Genomic DNA, 22598 nt, shown 5'->3' with positions numbered 1-22598 from the left:
TGGTAAAGCATGTTCACTCCACCTTTGATGAACCTATTTTGTATCACAGTATAAGTTATTCACCTAAAAGGCGCTTCCTAGTCTAAAGGCATAAATTTTCTTTGAATGGAAGAGATACTATCTTATTCTATATTGAACTATGTGAAAATAGTGATGGCCTAACAAGGTATAATTCTAAGGCCATCTCTTGTTTTGGGGGATTCCACGCTGAAGTAAAGATAGCAGCAGTTGACAATACATCAGTGCAAAGAAAGACTTTTTCATGTCTCATATTGCACTTCACTAGCATCAATTAGATCAAGCAGAATCGTTGTTCTTCTCTACAGTCCTGTGGAATTTCTCTTGCTCTCTCCCTCACAATATTTTTTCGGGTTCGCCTCTTCTATACCAACCAATAGTTTATGCAAATTTGAAGGGAAGAAAAATGAACTGCCAAAAAAAGACGTAAAGAAATGCAATCAGAAGAAAATACCAGCAACACCCCTTGTTGAAAAAACCTTTCAGGATGAAGCTCCTTAATTGTAACATTTGTTGTCTTGTAACCTGGCCTCACTCTCTCATCTATAACTCCTTTATACACTACCCAACCACCACCCTCAGGCACTCCATTAGACCGGAAGTGCCTTTTTGCCAACCTCATCTCCTTATACGTAAAGACATCAACATTACTATATTCTTTCAAAAGACTCTTGTTGAAATTATTCGTGCCAGCATGAATCTCAGCAAGCGAGAAATGAGGGTCAACTGAATGGGTAACGTCATCGAAAATTGGTTGCGGAAAAGACTTCTTCGGCAGTTCTCCACCGTCGTTTGAACCGTTGCCGTTCCCTTCTCTCCACCAGCGATTCATACCCATAGGCACAAGTTTTATACCCTGAAACGCCTTTGTGATTGTTCTCCATGATCTTTCCTTATGCTCATGCAACTCCAATGCATTCTGAAGGATCTCCACTACTTCAGACATTGTAGGCCTTTCCTTTGGTTTAGTATGTAAACAATTGTTCGCAAGTTTGGAAAAGTACTTAAGACTTTGTGGTGTTATTTCTCCATTCAGAGAGGGATCAATGATCCGGTCAAGCTTTCCGTTTTCGATACGATCTTTCACCCAAAGAATTAGACTAATTTGCTCCTCCTCGAGTCTGTGATCTAACGGTGGTCGACCACACAAGACTTCCAACAGCACCACGCCAAATGCATACACATCAGATTTCCTGGTTACTCGATTGGTGTAGATATAATCTGGATCCCAATATCCTCTTGTTGCTTTGACTTTTGTGCTAACATGGGTTGTTGTTTGGCTTGTAATGAGTTTACATATCCCAAAATCAGAAACCTTTGCTACCCAATTCTCGTCCAACAATATGTTTGTGGTCTTCACATCTCGGTGTATGATAGGTTGTTTGGTACCGGTATGAAGATAGTCGAGTCCTCGTGCAGCACCAAGGCAAATGTTTAGCCTTTGAGCCCATGTTAGGGGAGATAGGCCTTTACCGCTTCCTTCTCTACTTGATTTGTAAAGATGACTGGCGAGAGTCCCATAAGCCATGTATTCGTAAACAAGAATCATCTCTTGATGCTCGTTGCAATAGCCGACGAGTGAAACGAGATGCGCATGCCGGAGCTTTGAAAGCAACTTTACCTCTGTCCAAAATTCTTCAGCGCCTTGGTTGGACTCGGCATTCAACCGCTTTATGGCAACAACGGTGCCATCGTCGATGATTGCTTTGTATACCTTACCGAATCCACCAATTCCAACAACTAATGCATCGTCAAAGTCATTAGTCGCTTTTAATATCGTAGATAGTGGAAAAAAACGACAAGATTCGAGGCTCCCGCTTGAGCAAAGGGGTTGTGCAAAATTCTCCATCTCTAAAGCTGAAATGGTCTAGAATATTTTGTGAAAAATACTACTCACTAGACAATGGGGGATGCGAGATGCTATTATTTTTTTTTTGGGCGACTATTCGCAGCTCCGTACTTTCTCCCATAGTTCGTTAAAAATTTTCAATTATATTCTATAGGTAGTTACCAAAATTGAGATACATTTTCAGCATACAATTACAGAAATATAATATTTTTTTCAACAGCTATTTACCGAAAATATATGATCGGGAGTTATTTACCAAATGTTGAACATATTTTCGACATGTAATTACCAAAATATAATATTATTTTCAAGAACTATTTACCGAAATATTATGTATGATTTTCAATAACTATTTATCGAAATATAATGGGCTAAGGGAGAAAATACGGGGCTGCGAATAGTTACCTCTTTTTTTGAAAGGGAGAGATGCTTACCTATTAATGTAACCGCGTTATTGATAGTTGACGAAGACTAGTAATGTAGTAGAAAAGTATAGGGCGGGCAGCACTGTACAGTCAGCGCACTTATCCACAGCACGTGTATGGGTTCCATAAAAATAAAAATAAAAAATTTATAAATTTTAAAATAATTTTTAATGAACTATGAGAGAAAATACAGAGCTGCGAATAGTTACCTCTTTTTTTGAAAGGGAGAGATACTTACCTATTAATGAAACCGCGTTATTGATAGTTGACGAAGACTAGTAATGTAGTAGAAAAGTATAGGGCGGGCAGCATTGGTACAGTCAGCGCACTTATCCACAGCACGTGTATGGGTTCCATAAAAATAAAAATAAAATGTTCATAAATTTTAAAATAATTTTTTATGGGACCTTATAAAAAATGAGCTCAAACATCAATAAGTATTTTTTTTTCTGAATTCGTAGGAGCGAAACTGAGCAGTTAAGTAATTTCACCTTACAAATTCACAAAAAATATTTACGATATCTTTTGGAACTGATTTTTTACAGAACCCCATTAATTTAAAATTTATGAGTATTTTTTTATATTTTTTGAGACATGGAGTGGGCCCCTCACATATGCGGTAGACATATGTGGTGAGCCTAGACTTTCTGTAGGAAGGGTAGTTTGGCTTAATAAGTTAAAACAACTTTTTTTTTTATTTAAATTTTTTTCGTATTTGTTAATTTTGCGTCACACTTTTGCGACTTCTATTGATATCGAGACAAAAGCAAGTTTTTAAAGGACCCTACCAATTGTGACTCTCAGGATACTGCGCCGAACATTTCCACCACAGTTGAGGTAGCAAATGTGTCTGTTTGCGAGCTTGTTCCTGTGCTAGTTGGTTTACAAACTCCGCCTCAATATTCCAATATTGTGAAGTCTGACTAGTATAGAAGCTCATCTTGTGCATCAGGTTCAAGTGTAACAAACCTCAAGTCCAAGCGAACCATGGCTTTTGGGGAAAATAATTCTGAGCATGCCCTCTCCCAGGATATTGTGCCAAACACTTCTACCACAACTCAAAGTTCAAGTGTGATCGAGGAATCTCAAGTCTAAGCATATCCCGGCCTTTAGAGACAATGATTCTGAGGATGAAGGACATCATATGGCTCGCTCAACCAATCGCATGATGAGATATCTCAGGTCTATATGGACCATGGCCCTTCAGGGATATCATTTTTAAGAATGGAGGTCGTCATATGGCTGGTCCAAGCAAGCATAGGGCTCGTAGGTACAAATAAGGGCGGATCTAGGATTTCATGGCACTGGGGTCAAATATTCACAGCAAAAAACATTATGTATTTGAAAAACTACGGTTGGTTCCTTGCCAACTTGTTTGGTTCGTTTGGGTCCTAGTGGCATATGATTGTTGGTAATAATCAAAGCCAACTTAGTTGGAAGTCATTGGAAGGTGTTTTTGTCATTGTAATTCCGTCATGTCCTGATCCTGTTAATCTTTGTAACTTCTATTCAAATTAAAGATTAATAAAAAATGAAAAAGATATATGCATTACTTGAGTTACCCCGTTCCCGAAAGGAAAATAAGTACTTATTTTTTAAGAAGGCAATTTTAAGCTTAAAAATTATGTACTTACGCAAATAATTTTCCTATCACTATAGATCTTATTTGATAGATCTCATTGAGATCTTTAATCCAGTGCAAAAAATAATAATTTTAAAATAATTTTTCATTTACATTATTTTTGAATTTAAAAATATGAAATAAGTACTTATTTTTTAAGAAGGTGTTCTGGAACGAAACCTCAAAAAGTAGATGGGACCAAAAAAATAAAAGATCAGGCGCTAGGTGAAACAAGTTAGGCAATATTGTAATTTTTCAATACTACTTGGGGCAAGATATAGGGATAGAGATGTGAATATAATGTCATAGGCAAAATTACCAAAACATCCAAAAATATATGCATATCTTTGTGGAGAATTCCAATCGAGTGGGGTCAGGTGACCCCGCTTGCCTCTATGTAGGTCCGCCCATGGGTACAAATCAAAGCTCAAGGAAAGTTTTCAGGTCTTCAATATATACAAGGCCTAAGTGCAAACGCTCGCATACCATTGAGGATAGTTGATCACTTGCTTCATCTATTTAACCAGCAATACAAAAAAGCCTTACCCCACCTCTAGCAGTTATAAGGAAATGGTCTGGAATATTTTGTGAAAAATACTACTCACTAGACAATGGGGGATGAGAGATGCTATAAATTTTTTTTTTCAGTAATGCTATACGGACCGATAATGTGAACCGATCCTCTACCGACCTGGAAAATGCTACATACACAACCAACCAAGCACAAGCAACCCACACAACCGCTGACGTCAGCGTGACTTAAGCACAAAACGACGTCGTTTTATTAAAAAAAAACAACCCAGGTCGTGAACAGCGCTCCCCCTTTCCTTTTTCTATTCTCCTGCGTCCACTTTCACGCTCAAAAAATTTCAGAGACGATAGAGAGGTGCTCGCACACCACCACCACTGCCGCCGGCGACGACGCTTCCCACCTCCACCGGCGACCACGCTTACCATCTCCACCAGCAACCACGCTTCCCACCTCCACCACCAGAACCCAACCACAGCTCTACCCACCACCAGCGACCGCCACCACCACCAGTTTTTTTTTTTTTTTGATCCGCACCACCACCAGTTGTTAAATCCGACGTTGTCCCCACCACTAAGGTCTCTCTCTCTCTGGTTTAATTAGTACCCTAACTGATTGCTTAGTTGCTGGAAAAAAAAAACCCTAAATTGAGTTTTTTGAAAAGAAAAATCCCTAATTCGAAAATTAGGGTTTCGTTTTGAACTTAGAGTCAAATTGGCTTGCTCTAATGTTAAAGGGATGGAACTGACTGTTATGTATAGATGAATATGCAAAGATTAGTTTGTCTGCATTTAATCAAGCTCTCATGTCACAGTTTCGTGATTGTCCTAGGAAAAAAAAGTATTTGTAAGTCATGAAAAAAAGAATGCATACATTTTGCAAATTAATTATTACTACATCATGATTTAGAAACAAAAATCATGGTTTTTGTGTGTTTCCTTTTCTCTGTCGTTAGAGTGCGCAATGATCCTGTTTTGCTTCTAAACCATGGCTTACTTTTCGTAAGTAAAAGAAATACGATCTTTTTATTTTCCCCTAAATGCTTTTGTTTCCTCACTGTTGGATTGAGAACAAAGCATACATTAGCACACGTTGTGTAGTGACTGTAGTCTTAATTGTTCATTGGCCATTGAAAGTGCTTCATATTGTCAGATATTGAACCTGATAAAGAGCCATTGAGTTGGAGCACAAGAATAAAGATTGCTATTGGTGCTGCACAAGGCCTTGAGTACCTCCATTGTAAAATAAATCCACCAAACTCAAATTTTTCTTTGGCTGCATTTAAATGACTAATGCCATATAGGATGATAGTTTTGCTGTCCTTTGGATGCTTTAACATTGTAAAGGTGCTCCTTGAATTAGGTATTAACATTTGCCGAGCTACCCTTAAGGATATGAACTTCGTAGACTAGAATTTCTGTCCAATGGTAAATTTGCACAATATGAAGGGGTGACTACTGGTTTAGTGTTAGAAACCTCAACCGACTAAGTTCTAGGTTCTGGTTTTGGTGCCCACATTAATGTAGCTCTTCTTCTCAAAAAGGTTTTATATCATTTGTGCAGGCTCGTCCTTTCTTAAAAGACAAGAGGAAGTTTGTGTATAATGTTTGTGCCAATTACAATCATCTCGTCATTACAGAACAGGCCGTATGCAAAATCATTGCCAAAACTCTTACAACTCCAATTTTTTTGGAGGGCTAAGGGTTGTGTTTTGGATCCAATTTTTTTGGAGGGCCCTATGCAAAATCATGAAGTTGCTGAAAGATCTCTGCAGTTTTCTGGTGCTATGAATGCTGTTTTGTAATGAAGTTGCTGAAACTCTTACAACTCCAATTTTATGGAGGGCTAAGAGATGCTATATTAAATGGTGATATGTTTGTGGGCACTCAATCCTTGTCTACTCTGTTGGTGCTCTTTTATAATGGAAGTATTGGAGAGGATGCTGTTAATCGAAAGAGTTTGCTGGTAAATATTTCAGCCTACAAAGGCTAGTGGAGACTCAAAAAAGCAATGAAAGAGATTGAAGCTATTCAAGTGAATGAAAAGCCAAGAAAAATGATCAATTTGTTGTAGTTTGGAATATCAATATGTACTAAGCTTTGTAATATCAAGTTGTAGTATTGTGAAAACCTAACTTTGTATGCAATTGATAATTGTGATGAGAACGGCCCTGCATGGTTTCTAAATGTATTGAATTATGATTTTCGCTGTGAAATGATAATTTGGCAATGGATTTTGGCTATGAATGTGGCTTGTGAATGGTGATTTATAATGAGAACTGTCTGGCATGGGCTTGTGCGTAAATTGTTGTTGTTTCTGTTGTACTGACTAAGACGCGAGATGTCGGGCTAGGACCAAAAATAGGGGAGATTTTGCCGAAATTTTTCCAAAACTTACCTTGGTGATTTATTGACATTCTACTAGGAATATGTCCTAAGCGATCTTAAAAACTTCATCTTCGATGTAGTCATGCTATTTTCAAATAATAAATTGACGATCATGATAACAGAATAAGTTGACATCTTAAACAGATAGGGGAATTTTTACCACATAGGTGGTGAGTGTCTCATAGCTAGACAACCAATCCCTCTCTGAATATTTAGGAACAATGGCAAGGAGGGTTTCCAAATGCTCTGATGTGACGTTATCCTATGGCTTAACTAAGTTGGACAGATCACGAACAGCCAAGCTAGAATAAGCAGAAAACAGTACAAACAGAACTGTAAAATCTAGATAAAGAAGGCATCACACTACATTGGATGTGACAACCAAAAAAAGGTCATTGACCTCTGGAACACATGTAACCATGGACTAACAAGCAATCAAGTCTCAAGACACGACATGGACACATGACACGATATGGACACAGGACACGACATAATTAAAAAGAATAGCCTATCATCAACAACAACTAAAGTAGTGCTATTTTATGAAAGGTTATCACAAGACTAACAAGCAATCAAGTCGCAGAACACGACATGGACACATGACACGATATGGACACAGGACACGATATAGAACACAGGTTACAAAGAACCTATATGATTCTCCAACTATATAAACAAGCTTGTTTCACTTTAGAACACAAACCTGGTAATGTCACAACTTCAAAAAAGTGCAACCGCTACAAATCTACGAGACATCCCTTGAAGAATACAAAAAAAACAATACAATACAAGTGAACTACTCTTTAACTTTTATCCACTGCATTCATCATTTCTGTACAACTTTGTTGTCCTCCACGTCCTTGCCATTGAGTTTTCAGAATACTTGGTTGTGCTCATTCCCAATATTGACCTTGAGCTTCCAAAATACTTAATTGTCCTCCTCCCCAAACTTGACTACCTGCAATAGTTGATTGACCCATCCAAACTTGACCATTTAATATGTTTTGTGAACTTGGAAAAGAAGGCATAAATTGGTTCAAGCTTGTTCCGGTTGGGCAAAAAGTTGGAGAAAATTGGAAAATGCTCCTGCCTTGTGCCATATTTGGTTGCATAGAATGTGGCATCATGTTCGGCGACGTTGAGTGGTTCATGTAGCTCGGGTGACCTTGCCCAACAATAAAAAGGGATTTTGAATAATAGTTATATAAAACATGAAATTGTACAATTAAAAATAAAATTTCTTATATTTACATTTATAACACTCTCTTGTGTCCCGATCTAATGGGCAGCGCCGCAATCTCTTCAACCTCCTGAAATTAGTAAATAATATAATTACTGCACATTCATTAAACAAATCTATACGTCCATATTAACTAGTAAGCATCAAAATACTTTGGATTTTTCCTTGGACAATGGCTTCTTATATGTTTGTCTTTTCTTTTGAACAACTTTTTCCACAACACCGATCTTCCTTTTGCATGGTGGTCTACCTTTTCGTCGAAGACCTTCCGGGTCAAGTATGTTCGTACTCTGTTTGGGTGGTATAACCCCATCTCCAACTGAAAAAGAAACATTACGAGTACTTGTGTCATCACCAAGTGAAACCACGTTACTTTCACAAACAACTGAAGCTTCCATCAACTCTCGTTTTAGCTCGTGTACCCGTTTCATCACCATATCATACTTCTCTTCAGATTCTTCCGCTAAATCAGCAACTTCATTAAAGAGATTGCACATGTTGTCATGTCGACGCACTTCAATTGATGTTGACGACTTATCGTAACAGATCGGAACTTTAGTGTGGACCCTTTTCACATTTTTGCACCATCTTCTCAACACATACTTGTCAGGAACTCTTTCAATTCCCCTTTGATGCCACACATACAGTTGATGTTTATACACCATCCCACTAGACTCGAACAATCGACAATTACAATGTGCTTCATTGGTTTCAGCATTAAAATTGACAGTAAATGGCACTTGAATTCTCCTTTTCTCTTCTCCTTCTCCAATATTGACCCACTCATTTATCTCATGTTCAAACACAATATCACCAACTGTTGCCGGCTTCACACAAAAACAGTGAAGTTTTCCATAAAATTGTTTCTGAAACTGTTTAACCTTTGCATTCGTGTAAACACTTTGGAATTGCTTCTCCAACTCATCTTCAGTTATTAACGGGATGTAAGTGTGCCAACTTTTTGAATCTTCTTGATTTTCACTTTCCACCTTATTCGATAATGCATTTTCATATTGTCCTACAAATTGTTTCAAGGTTGTCTTTGAATGAATGTAACCATCAAAATACACATTTATACCTCGCTTCTTTGTGTGGATGACATCCCCGCCCAAAACACATCGTTCAAATAAGCTGGCACCCACTGTTCCCTCTCCAAATACAATCCCTCTAACCATGTGTTACTTTGAAGCTCGTACTTTTTAATGAACATATCCCAAGCATCCTCAAATTGTTTTATTGTAAGTGAAGCATAAACTGCCCTACGCATACACCAACTAATATTCTCATAAGCGTTGCACCCATTGAACTTTTCCGGCACCTTTTTCATAATATGCCATATGCACCACCAATGTCAGGTGTTAGGGAATGTATCTTCTATAGCATTCTTCATGGCCATACATTGGTCGATAATAATTGCTTTCGGAGCACAACCCCACATGCATGTCTTCCAAGTTTGAAATAACCACGAAAATGACTTTGTGTCTTCATGAGAGATGAGCCCACATCCTAATAAAACAGACTGACCATGATGATTCACGCCTACAAAAGGAGCAAAAGGCATGTCATGCCTGTTTACCAAGTAAGTTGTGTCAAAGGTCACAACATCACCGAACTCTTTACAAGCTGCCCTACTCCTTGCATCAACCCAGAATACATTCCTCAGTCGACCCTCATCATCCAAATCCATTGCAAAAAAGAAGTCAGAATTGTCGGCTTTCATCTTCATGAAATAATTATGCATCGCCTCAGCATCTCCTTCCAGAAGTAGTGAACGTCGCACTTTATCCACATGATTTCGGCAATCTTTTTGGATATATGGAAGCTTACCAGGTCCCCCAGCCTCAATCTGAAGTGAGGCATAAGTCTGGTTCAAATTAATCCTAGCTTTATCATTCAATTCCAGTCTTCTTTTCACGTGTTCATCAAGTACCCTATTGCTCTTCAAATACCTTGCCTTTTCCGGACTCTGGTCATGATTGTGAACTAAAGCAACTCGGTTTAACCTCCACTTTCCATTCGGGTGCAACACAACGGTAACATGAGTTGGACAATTAATTTTTGATTGTGGTCGTGGTTTGACCGGGTTGCTTGTAGTCACCCTTGCCTTTCCAGCACGATTGCATGCTATAGTTACATCTTTCAACTTTCCATCTTTTCCCTTTCTCGATGTTCTTTTTGCCACAGCAAATCCTTTTTCTTTAGCAAATCTTGAGTAGTACGAATAAGCTTCCTCGGATGTATCAAATATCATTCCCTCTTTCGGTTCTTCAACTGTCTCTTCACAATTTTCTGTTGCCTCCTTCCCAACTCCGGTAGTATCTATTTCACCACACTTTTGGTTTGAAAGACTACTCCATACCTCTTGTTCGTCTTGATAGTCTCCACTCCATACCTCTTCTTCTTCTCAACACTCTTTGTTTGGAGGCATTGCCGACGGAATAGAATCCGATGACATCATCTATTAGTTAAAAAAATGAAACAATTACATACATGCCAAATCCCACTTTGTCAAAATAATAAACTCATAATACAATGACTAGAGTGAACAACAATACACGATACTAGAAGCTATAACACGAATTCTATTTCTAACAAAGGCTCTTCACATATTCATACATATATACAACTTTTAACTTTCACAAAACCACTCTCCAAAAAGGGGGAAAAAATACGGACATAATAATTGATTAATATCCCACCATAAATATGACCAGTACCTTCTACGCATGACTGATTGCCCATGCCAAAAATTGCTCTATTTCACATTAGTGGTTCTTTTTACAGAAAAACTGCTCTATTTCGCATTAGGGTTTTTTTTTTTTGCAGCAAGTCAATTTAGGATTTTTTCTTTCCCTTTCAATTTACAAGCCTATGTACAAGGATTGATCAGTGGCCCAACAAAAATCTGTCTTTCTGTTGATTGCACTTCGATTCCGTCAAAAAAAAAAAGAACAAACAAACACCAAGTTTTGGCTTCAATTACAAAGTTACAAAGCACTTACAATTCTCATGATAAGCCCTAGATATTGCCAGTTTTATTCCTTGACTCTAAGACATACACAAAAATGACAGAAAGCAGTAAAGCGTACAAACCATGTAATTGCTGGAAGAGAAGGCCCCTCTCTGTCGCCTTGAAGCTGGGGAAGTGCACTGGGGGTTGTGGGAGTGCGCCCGGCTTGGGTCAGTCGAGGGAGCCCCTCTCTCTCTCTCTTCTCTTCTCTTTTCTCTGATTTTTGAATTTTTGATTGTGAAGGTGGAGGGAAAGAGAAAGGGGGAGCGCTGTTCACAACCTGGGTTGTTTGTTTGTTTGTTTGTTTTTAATAAAGCAACGTCGTTTTGTGCTCAAGTCATGCTGACGTCAGCGGTTGTGTGATTTGGTTGTGCGTGCATCGTTTTGGGGTTGGGCCATAAGGGCGGGTACAGTTTGGGATGAAATTCAAAAGAATTTTGGTTTTGTTCCTAAATCGTTTCCCTCTGTCTCTCTCTCTCTCTCTCTCTCTCTCTTAAAATCTCTCTCTGTGGGAAATACGGAGTACATTTCTCTCCCCAAATGGAATCTGCAGCTTCTCTTGTTCACCACCACCGCTGACGCCCATCACCGTCGACGCCTTCCCCCAAACTTATTGACGCCGGTCCGACGCAACCATCACCGCCTTCTCATCGTCACAGCTAGTGTCTCGCACCACCATCGATGTCCTTCCCCAAACTCACCGACGCAGGTCCAACACAACCATCTCCACCGTCACCTCCTTCCTCTTGTCGTCACATCGTCTGGGCCATCCCTCTGGTAAGGAAAACCCCAATCAACTTTGTCCTATTTTTTGAAAATCCCTAAATTAGGGCTTGTGAAGGTAAAAGGGAGATTTACCGTGTATGCTCCGAATTTGTAGACATAACAATACTTTGATGAGAATTCTGATTCAAAAAGTCCTACAAATTCGTGTATCAAACTTACCCTTCATTCGGATAAAAAAAAAAACTTACCCTTCATTTAGTAGCAAACATTTCTTTTTCATTTTCTCGACGTTTCTTGCCTGTTTTTGGTCTTAACCTTTTTTTTTTTTTTGATCCGCGTCTTAACCTTATTAAATTGTGGTTTGTTGTGTAGGTTTTGGAGCTAGAGGGGAATGCGGTGAGGAGGACAATAAGAACCAGATAGTTCCAAGGCACAATCAGTTGGCTGTGAGGAACGATTGGGATTTCAGGAAGCTGTTGCGGTCGCTAAAGATTGCAAAGGGTAGGTTTTGCGTAACACTCATGCGAAGAAGTCTGGAAAAAGGAAAGGATGAAATGGGATATGATTTGCATGAGTTCTAGCTAGGGTTTTTCGGAGTCGTGATTTACCTCTGTATTGGAAATAGTTATGTTGGTTTCTTTTTTTGCTTGTTTTGTTGAATCCTTTTTTCTTTTTTTTTTCTTCTTCTATAGCTTATTTCGGACAGTTGTTTATGGCCTTTAGAGCTTGTTATAGAAATAGCTTGATGAATTCTTGTCTCAACAACTTGGTCATATATGGAAAATAAGTTGTTTCAAATGTTAAGAATTACACTATTGAGTACAAATTTTGTCTGATTTAAACACAAGGCTTGTGTATCCTGACAATAAGAATCAAAGGAGAAAGAAAATGATTGAAAAGGCTTGAATTATAACCCAGAAGTTGAAGATGAACGAAAAGGGATTCTTCCATCTTCAACGCCGATCTATTGACACGAGCGATACATCGAGTATTCTAAGTTAGCCTTAGAATATGAATCATACTCCTAATTATAACCCAGAAGTTGGGTTAAGAAACAAAAATTTAAGAACAAATAAAGATAGACTTTGATTTGTTGCAGAGAGATTACAATAAAGTCTAAAAAGACTATTTATAGGAAAACAAAATGTGTAGGAAATAACTTTTCATAACTTCTCCACTACTTTTCTTTCCTCTTTGCTTCCACTTGTCCAAATAACTTTCCATTTCCCTTCAACTTCCAAATGCGTAGGAGCATGTTAAGTGTTCAAATATCAAGCGATCCAATTTACGAACCAGACCGTAGGGGTTATCCAACCAAATGGACACTCCTCGTCTCTTGTAATTTATATGAGGTATAGTCCAAATCATAATGCTACAAGAACCTTTATAGAAGACTGCATTTTCACATGTATGACAATATTGATCGCGATTGGTTAAACTGAACCCTGTATCGATGAGTAATCGTACTAAGACTGCTCGACGAAGAGGACAGGAACAAGCCCGGCGATTTTTCCATCTCTCCCCGGTCGTTTTTTCTTCACCAGCAACAAGATGATGACATGCCACGGTATTAGCTTTTACATCAGCTCAGGATTGTGTAAACGTTGTTAGCCAGCATCACTATGCTACATCGACTCTTAAATTTAGGACGCATTACCAAGATTAAATGTTGTTAGCCATCGTCACCATGCTATATCAATTTTGAATAGATGTGCTCTTTTTTCTTTCTAATTTTACCCCATATATCACACACTGTATACTCACATAAAACCAGCCGGCCACTTCATAAACAATTTCGACATCCTCTCCTGCTGTCAAGCTCAGCTGCAAGTTGGGGGAAAGCAAATGGTTATTAACTAATAACTCCACGCAGTCATGTGTCAGCCAAATCAGTTCAAATGCCTAGAATGGCTAAAAGAACATTACCAGTAGATTTCATGATGCGCATCGATTGAAAAATAGAAACTCTACAAATTGGTTTCTATTATAAAGTTGTTTATAGTATGGTACTATTCATCTCATCTGCGCTCATGATCCCTATTTACATATGATCCCTATTTACATCTCCTTTCTTAAACTTCTTATCATTCCTCAATTTCACCCCAAAAATCTATCCACGTTCCTTCAAAAAAAACTTGAGCATTATACTGATTTACTAGCTCTTAATTTTTAGTCATCATTTCTATGAAATATTGATCGTGTTGTGAAGGTATCATCAATCCTTTTGCATTTACTAACTTGTTGAAATTTTAATCAAAATATGAATTTATATGTGTATTGAAAAAATAGTGACAACAAGACATGTGATTTGTTTCCATGTACCAAGGAGTCTCCATATGTGGAAACTCCTAAGGAGAGACAAAACATGGTAGGACATTTTGATCTCTACGGAGCTGGTTGAAGATGCCGTGAAGGAGACTTCACAGTTCGGTTCAATGCAACTCCCTGGATTATAAGATGAAACAAAGCGACCCAAAAAATATGAAATGCTACACTATTCTTGATATGACAGTTTTTTCACAATTTACCTCAACATCACTGGCGGCAGTGAAGTCTTAAAGTGCTGTACCAAATTGAGAATTCCCTGAAGAAACTCGTTCCTCATCCCCAGATTCAAAACTGGTTGAACCATTCCCACCCAAGGGGTTCTCAAATGACTGATATCTTTGGCGAACAAGAGATGTGTAAGGTGGAGGCTCTCTAATCTGAACATAGTGGGCCCGATTGGACGCCGTATATGTTTTGGGTGTATTATTTATGAAGGGGGAATAAAATAGTAAGAGGTATTAGTTAAAAAGAGAGGGTTCACATTGATGTGACATTTATGGAGGGGGATAAAATAATACTTGGTTTGGATGGAGAATAAATTTGGGGTATAAAAAGAGTGTATGATTTAAAAAGCTGGCAAATGACTTTTTTGCCCTTGCGCTGTATTAAAATAGAAAATTCATTAAATTAAATATATAATTGTAAAATTCAATAAAAATTAATTACTTTATCATAATAAAGTAATAATAGTTTAATTTACTAATAATTAAATTATCGTAATAATTTCAAAATTTTAAAACTTATTTTAAGTGCTTTTTAATTATTTTTTACGATTTAATTATGTGTCCGAAAAAATTTGGCACATTCTCTCTTTTTTTTCAGTCTCTTGGAGCATGAGCATAAGCCACATGCACATAAGTATTTACCTCTTCTTTTTACTTTTTACACCGTCTCCCACTTTCCCCTAATTTAGAGAGAGAGAGAGAGAGAGAGACGGACATAACAAGAAGAAGAAGACGAAGCAGCAGTTGCTGCTACACCCATCGATCGTCACTCCCATCGATCGCCACTCCCTCCGATTGTCTATCTCGTTCCGATATGTACAGAACTCGCCCCTAATTGGACAGGTATGTTTCTCTCTCTACATATGCATACATATTTTGTGTGTTTGTTTTTGTGGTGGTGGTGATTTGTTCTCCTTCTTCTTCTTCGTTGTCTTTGTTAGCAGAGAGAGAGATAGCCGTTGGGAGGGGGATGAGGAGGGGTGTTTTGGTCAAAAACCAGGTGTATACACCCGGATTAGTTATTGCTACCTGGGAGGGTAGCAATAATTTATGGCTGTTGTTGGTGTATTAGTGAAGCAGGGGATTAGCTAATACAGGGGAGAAAAGGGATGCCAAATGGTGCAAAATCAGTCCCATCAACCCTCATCCGGGTGTATTGTGTAATACACCCATCATATACATCATCCAATCGAGCCAAGGAATTAGGACTTGGAATCACGCAATAGTGAAATAAATTGGATGGCAGGCTAGGATTGCTCACCGGAGAATTAAAACCCTCGTACATTGAGGAACTTCCCATGGAAGAACTGCTATATCTGTTTGTAGCTGGCCTCTCCTGTTACAGAACATTAACGTTGGTTGAAATTAGAATATATGTTGGAATAGCATGTATTTTATTCATATCAATGCCACAACAATAAAAGGTACATAAACCTTATACAGGCTATAAAAATATTGCTTGGAAGCAGTAAGTAGAAGTTAAAAACTAGGTACTCTACTAAAACCTGTGGCAACACCATAAAGCCAAAATGCTACTCGTATTAAAAAAGAGACGAGGGATGGAGTTAGCTCTTGGAATGATGTATGGACAATTCTCAGTCAAATTTGTATATTTGTCAAGCTTGAAACACTTTCTTGAACATTTTCTGAGGCATTTCTGTTAATGGTCAGTAAAGTAGAATACAATGGACCGTCTTCCTTTTTTTCCTGTTCGTTTGCTGCTATGGATGGGTAACCCTTTTCTGGGCAGGTATGCCCCTGTTGTTCATTGAACAAGAATCGAGCTAACTAACGGAAGAAAAACACTAGCGACAACTAACTACTAGATGCAAGATTAAGTAATGGACAAAACCAATGACATCTTCAGGCAGAAGGCAGAGAAGTTAGAAAAATGGTTTTAAAAAAGAAAAAGAATTGGCTGAATGAAGCAAATCTTCTCGCATTGATGAAACCACGCTAGTAGTAAAAGGGTTGTGTCAAAATGGAATTTTGGAGGTTATGCTACTTATAGAAGCCAATAAGGGAGTTCCAAGTACGCTTGCAGTATTAGACAGATAAACCCTACGAAATTGTATGTAAGATCTTCTAATCACCATCGCTGAAAGAATCGTAACAAAGAGAAAATAATAATAAACACTATACCTACATGTTATATTGTTCAAATACCTGAAAAAGTTTTATGTTAGATAGAGATACATTCTTTAAGCATTCTATTTTAGTTGTCTAAACACGATACCTACATATTTCTACTTTCCAAATCAAGGAAAGCTTATGAAAGAACAGCATTTTATTTAATGTTAAACAACTTAAACTAACAGCTTCAAATAACGAGTTAGGGCACACATGCAACACATGAGTAGAAACTGAAGTTAATAATTAGCAGTCGTTAAATACCGTGGGCTGAGAAGATCCATCAGAGGAGATAGAAACACCCACATTACTTCCATTGCCTAAAACATACCGTTTTCCAGTCTTGCTTGCACAAGTAGCAGTAGAACCAACTGACAATAATCTTCTTTCTCCATTCATTTTATCCGGTGTTGGCATGTGAATTCTTGGGAGGTTCTTGAGTCCTCATGGAACTCCTAATCCTGCAATTCCGTTTGCCACCAAATTAATATCCCACAAAACACCAAGTCCATCTCTCCGGATGTAGTCAAGCTCTGTAGCACACCGACCCTTTGCCACTCCTCCACACCAGACAGGAGACAACTTCTCTCCTACCATCCCCCACCACAAAACTACAGAAACTCACAAAGTCTCCCAACATTTCCTAATTCCTCTACAAAGGCCAACACATAACAGATAATCAACTCTACCAAGGCCAGTCACCGTGTCCACCCCAATATTTCAAATCTACCACCTTCTTCCCCCGTCTATCCCATCATAGACAAATCTCCATAGCCAATTACCTAATAAAGCTTGACTCAGTATGGCATCTAACCTTTTTCACACATTTATCCATAGCAATTAATCATCATGAAAATAAATGCTATTTAATCACTCCAAACAACATTTGGTAAAGCATGTTCACTCAACCTTTGATGAACCTACTATCAAGGAAAAGTTATTCACCGAAAAAGTGCTTCCTAGTCTAATGGCATAAATTTTCTTTAAATGGTAGAGATACTGTCTTATTCTATATTGAACTTCGGGAAAATAGTGATGGCCTAACAAGGTAGCATTCTAAGCCCATCTCTTGTTTTGGGGGTTCCACGCTGAAGTAAACATAGCAGCAGTTGGCAATACATCAGTGCAAAGAAAGACTTTTTCATGTCATCTTCATATTGCACTTCACTTCAATAGCATCAATTAGATCAAGCAGAATCATTGTTCTTCTCTACCGTCCTGTGGAATTTCTCCAGCTCTCTCCCTCAAAATATTTTTCGGGTTTGCCTCTTCTATTCCAATCAATAGTTTATGCAAATTTGAAGGGAAGAAGAATGAAGTGCCAAAAACAGACGTAAAGAAATGCAATCAGAAGAAAATACCAGCAACTCTTTGTCTCCTTGAAACCCTTCACGATCAAGTTCCTAAATTGCAACATTTGTCGTCTTGTAACCTGGCCTCAGACTCTCATCTATAACTCCTTTATACTCTACCCTGAAACCACCCTCTTGTTCTTCCAGCTTGGGCTTCCAGAAATTGTCTTTCGGGCATAGCTGGCGTGGATCCAGCTAGAGCAACCCACGTGATCCATAGAAGAAACCTCGTTCACATGCACCTAACCGCTTGGCCACGTACGTCATTGTGACATAGGCCGAGATGGTTACAGTACGTGGTGAGTGTCATCATTACGGCTACCTCAAGCCATGTGCTCCATAACTGCCTTATCTGGTGCGTCATATATGACATCACCCGAGGCATTTGCCGAGAGTGCCCTCCACGCGTTTGCTTGGCGCTTGGCGAGCAAGTTAAGGGAGCCCTATATAAGGAAAGCATAGAAACCCTAATGAGGTACGCCGCTTCTAGTTAGTAGTACTTTTCTCTTCTCCTTCCTGGACTAACTTGACTGTCGGAGGGTCACTAGGGCTGACTTGGCTGAACCCAGCCCTAATGACTTGGGGCAAGTCACAAGGAGGAGGACGAACAGAGCGATCGGGAGTGAACCGAAGAGCCAAAGCCAACCTCACTGATCATAACCAGAACCGCACAAAAACATATATATATTAAACTTCTAATTCTAGTTACATGGGATCCATAATCTTTTGTGTTGTTTTAATTACCACCAAACAGGCGTAGTTAGTTGTAGATTTAAAAGCTCAAAAAATGACCCAACTCCCCCTTTTAACAATGATGACAGGGAGCCTTGGGCTTTTTCTTTACCGTCCGGAAACTACAATTGATACGAGAGGCCACTTATGATTTGGATGAATCCAGAATCTATCTATAAGTGAAATCTAGTCAACACATTATAATATATAACCACAATTTGTTTCTAACCACAATTTGTTTCTTAGACTACTATATATTTGAATGAATTCAGAATCCTTCCATTACCCCTAGAAAGACCCTGAGGTCAGGGAAAGTTGAGTATGTGAGAGATGTGGGCGTGCCAAGACCGTGGTCAGTGTAGTTTCCGCAATGTTTCTTAGTAAAATGTGAGGTAGTTGTCAACCATCACATTACAATACAAAGCACAATTTGTTTGTGGCTTTGTAGTGTGATACTACAACCTAGGGTTGTCCAACGGCTGAACAGAACCGTCAAATCCGTCCAAACCGGACCAAACTGAGGCATGCTACGAACGGATGCAGATCTAAAAATACTAAGCAAATCCGGATTCATTGCAGATCGATTCCGGTTCAAACCGAACCATCCGCCACTTCAAAAATTACTAAAAAAAAACGCTTACAAGGAAAACACGTCCACATCCTTATGGAACTTACAGAATTTAAACAAAGAACAAAGCTCTGTTTCTAGTGCCCAATACTTCACTAATTAAAGTCCCCCATCAATTGATATTGTAATTTACAGAAACACATGAAGTCCACCATCAATTGACACTAATTCAGGGTCAAAAAGTATTAAGTCCATAGACTTCACTCATATGAAAAAAAAAAAAAAAAAGAGAACCTCAAAGCAAGAAAATTAGTACTATATGATTTACTGCAATAATGTAACTCTCATACGCTCTATTCCTATCTCCTCCGCCTCTTTCCCGTAACTTAATTCTAAGAAATGTTGTTGGTTTGGTGGATGAACTTGTTTAGACTTTTGGGTGGATGAATGTTTAGACTTTGGACTTGAAATTTTGGGTCTATTTTTCAATTCTTTGGTTTATATAAAAAAGATAAATTGCATGCTCAAATTCGCCTAAATCGCCCAAACCGAACCGACCAAACAACACTCACTAACGGTTAACTGATAAAGAAAACGACCATCCGCTGCAAACGGATTGGATTGAGAACCGGACTAATCTGCACAAAACCGATCCGCAGATGGCCCTACAACAACCCATTACCTAAGGAACTGCATTGATGGTAAAATAAAAGCACTTTATTCACTGAAATTTGTCGGTATCTATGGAAAGAAACGAATGGAAAGGAAAATTAAATTCTCTTGTTTGGTTTGAGAGAAAATGGAGAGGAAAATAACAAAACGAAGAATATAGCACACTGAATTTTCCTCCCCACTTCCCTCAAATTAAGTTTTCTTTTTTTTCCTTTTCTTTTCCTTTCTTTTCCTCAAGTTCCAAACGGCCCGGAAGAATGTGCTAAAGACTGGTAAAATAAAGGAGAGAACAAAGGAAAGAAATCACTGGAAATGACATTGGAACAAATAAAATACCTGAGTGGTTCTTCAGAGGAAAATACTTTAGCGATTTTTCATGTCCACAACTGAAACTGGTACCCATTTTTAAATCACAAGATAAGAAAATAAAACCCAACTTAAAGGTTTCACTTCCCTTTTCTTTAAACATACAACTACTCAAATCATAGTGAAAGAAAACATATGGGTTTCTCAAAACCTTCACACCTTTGTTTATGTAATTCTTTTTTATTAATTTAGGAAGATTGAAATAAATGCCCACTGGTAGATAATTGGATCTAGCCCTACCAATTTGTGGCATTTTTAGATTTTGGATGGTGACTACAATATTAGAAATAGTAGAAATCTCCAATTCCCATGCCTGTATCCGATACTTTTTTTTTTTTTTAATCATCTGTATCTGATACTCCTATCTATGGTACAAACGGAATACTCCACTATCTATGGTACTTCCTCCGTTTGTTTGTAAATATTTGTTTTTACGTGTTTTGACCTCAATTACGTTATGACATTTTTCTCAAAGCGTTTGGAAATCTTAAAGAAAAAACTATTTGGTGGTCTTAGGCACCACAGTTCTCCAACACTTTAATTCACCATCTGATTAGAAAAATACTTTAATCCACCACACATTTATGTGGATCTTACCATGTGTGGTGGAGATTTTGTTCAGCTAACAAAGGTGGTTAAACTATGAATCAATTGAAGGACACAATGGTGTACATTTGACATGTTTTTAAACCCGTTTACGCATTTTATTTGCTTATTATGAATTGTCATACAGTGATACACTTCTTCCACATAAGTTAAAGGGTAAATCAATTGCGTCCCTCTAATACTAATTGCGTCAATTTTAACTCTATATTTTACCTTTTGTCTCAATTTTGTCACTTTCACTGACGTTGTGCTTGGAACTATCTGTGGATGCTCTCCCACGGGGTGCTTGAGGCATCGCCACAAAGTTTAGATGGCATTTGAATGGTAAAGGGGTGCGCAACTCGTTTAAGCCACAAAGTTTAGATGGCATTTGAATGGTAAAGGGGTGCGCAACTCGTTTAAGGGACTTCGTTGTGTAACACTTGCCATGGATGCTTCCATGGCTAGAGGTGTCTCCACACGATAAGGAGTGATGAATGATTAGAGTCGCCACTTGGATTTAGAAACCAAGATATCAAAAGGATGAGATTCTGAATTCGGGATTCATGGGTACAGTGAGGGGAATGTGTTAGGCACCCCTCTCCACCTGACAAAAAGGTTGGCTTCTACTTGTTTGACATAAAAAACAGTTTTAATGCACTTCAACTGATTTCACAATTATTGGTTGATTAAAGCCTTTACACAGAATATGGGTGAGAACAGAAAATAAGCAAGCATGGGGCTAAAGGGGAGGGAAAAAAACGTGTTAATAACATTAGCAGAGTCTCTGGTCGTCAGGGACTCTGGCGATCGTCACAATCACTAACAATCGCTGGCTGGAAAGAAAGTAACGATCGCCAGAGTCACTTGCGATCGTTGCACTAATCCGAGGTCGAACGATTACCACATGCATATACAACAACTGACGACCGCCACTCCTCATTACACCAGAACAGAAAACAGAGTATTAACTACATTAAAAACAAGGAGTTTAGAATGGACTGATTACGCAATAATTAACCCGTTGGGGTTATCCCACCTTGTTCCCTCAATGCTCAGTAGAATGTTAGAGCGTGGTTTCGTGGCTTTTTTGGGCTAAAAGCACAAAGAATGACTTGCTTGGTTGAGGAGTAATTCTGACTCTTCGGGGGGGTTGCTAGATTTTAGGAGTGTTTGGGAGGAGATTTGTGTAGAGTTTCGAGTATGCTAGAGCATATGAAAGCATATATCAAATTCGGATGCCAAAGGCATGTATGTATAGGGAGAGAGTGATAAAACTTGGAGATTACCACTTGGAATTAAAATATTGCTCCGAATTGAGAGTTTAATTAGGGTCCAATCTTTATCAAATAGTGTTGTATGCAACTGAGAGTGTTGTATGGAGACGATGTAAACAATTAGAGTTTGAAACGGATTCAAAGCCGCTTGACCTCTAACTCTGTCTCTGGAATATTCTGCTGGAGAAAAGGAGATCAGAGATCGCCAGAAGTTTGTGGCGATTGACAAAAAAATGGTAAAAGGTGCTGGTTCTGGACCAAAGGGAGGGTGACGATAGACGTCAGTAGTGGCGATCGACAATCTGTTCAGCGATCGCCAGAAGTTTGTGGCGATCGTCACTTCGGACAGTAGTGGCGATCGACAATCTGTTCAGTAATCGCCAGAAGTTTATGGCGATGGTGACTCCGGAAAGTGACGATCAATAGGAGAAGTGTCAACAAAGGTGGAAAAAAGTGAGAAATGGTAAAGAAAGGGAAATGAATGATGTTCCAACAATTTAGGTTCACAACCACTTAAGCAGGACTTCTTACCCTTTCAGTCGTATAGCTCCACAATAAC

At 38.6% G+C, this 22598-nt stretch overlaps 2 protein-coding genes across 2 annotated transcripts in view; both read right to left on the bottom strand.

Annotated features, from left to right (window-relative positions):
* Positions 1-22598, bottom strand: part of LOC131328648 (probable serine/threonine-protein kinase PBL22) — an 84074-nt gene that overhangs the window by 47997 nt on the left and 13479 nt on the right. The window contains exon 2 of the mRNA XM_058361565.1: positions 636-1825. Coding sequence (XP_058217548.1) covers positions 636-1825 — 1190 coding nt within the window. The remainder of the gene's footprint in view (positions 1-635; positions 1826-22598) is intronic.
* On the bottom strand, positions 8228-11212 carry LOC131306142 (protein FAR1-RELATED SEQUENCE 4-like). The gene is made up of 2 exons (XM_058332446.1): positions 11163-11212; positions 8228-10527 (listed from the first exon to the last, which is right to left on the bottom strand). Exon 2 carries the CDS (start codon positions 10318-10320, stop codon positions 9421-9423), a length of 900 nt encoding a protein of 299 aa, XP_058188429.1. The 5' UTR covers positions 10321-10527; positions 11163-11212; the 3' UTR covers positions 8228-9420.

The sequence above is a fragment of the Rhododendron vialii genome, chromosome 1a (assembly GCF_030253575.1).
Source record: "Rhododendron vialii isolate Sample 1 chromosome 1a, ASM3025357v1".
Taxonomy (NCBI): Eukaryota; Viridiplantae; Streptophyta; class Magnoliopsida; order Ericales; family Ericaceae; genus Rhododendron; species Rhododendron vialii.
Note: the sequence above shows the minus strand (reverse complement) of the source record. Positions and strands in the feature narration are given on the sequence as shown.

Coding starts and splice junctions, on each gene's coding strand:
- LOC131306142 (XM_058332446.1), bottom strand. CDS start 10,320: ATGATATTTGATACATCCGAGGAAGCTTATTCGTACTACTCAAGATTT.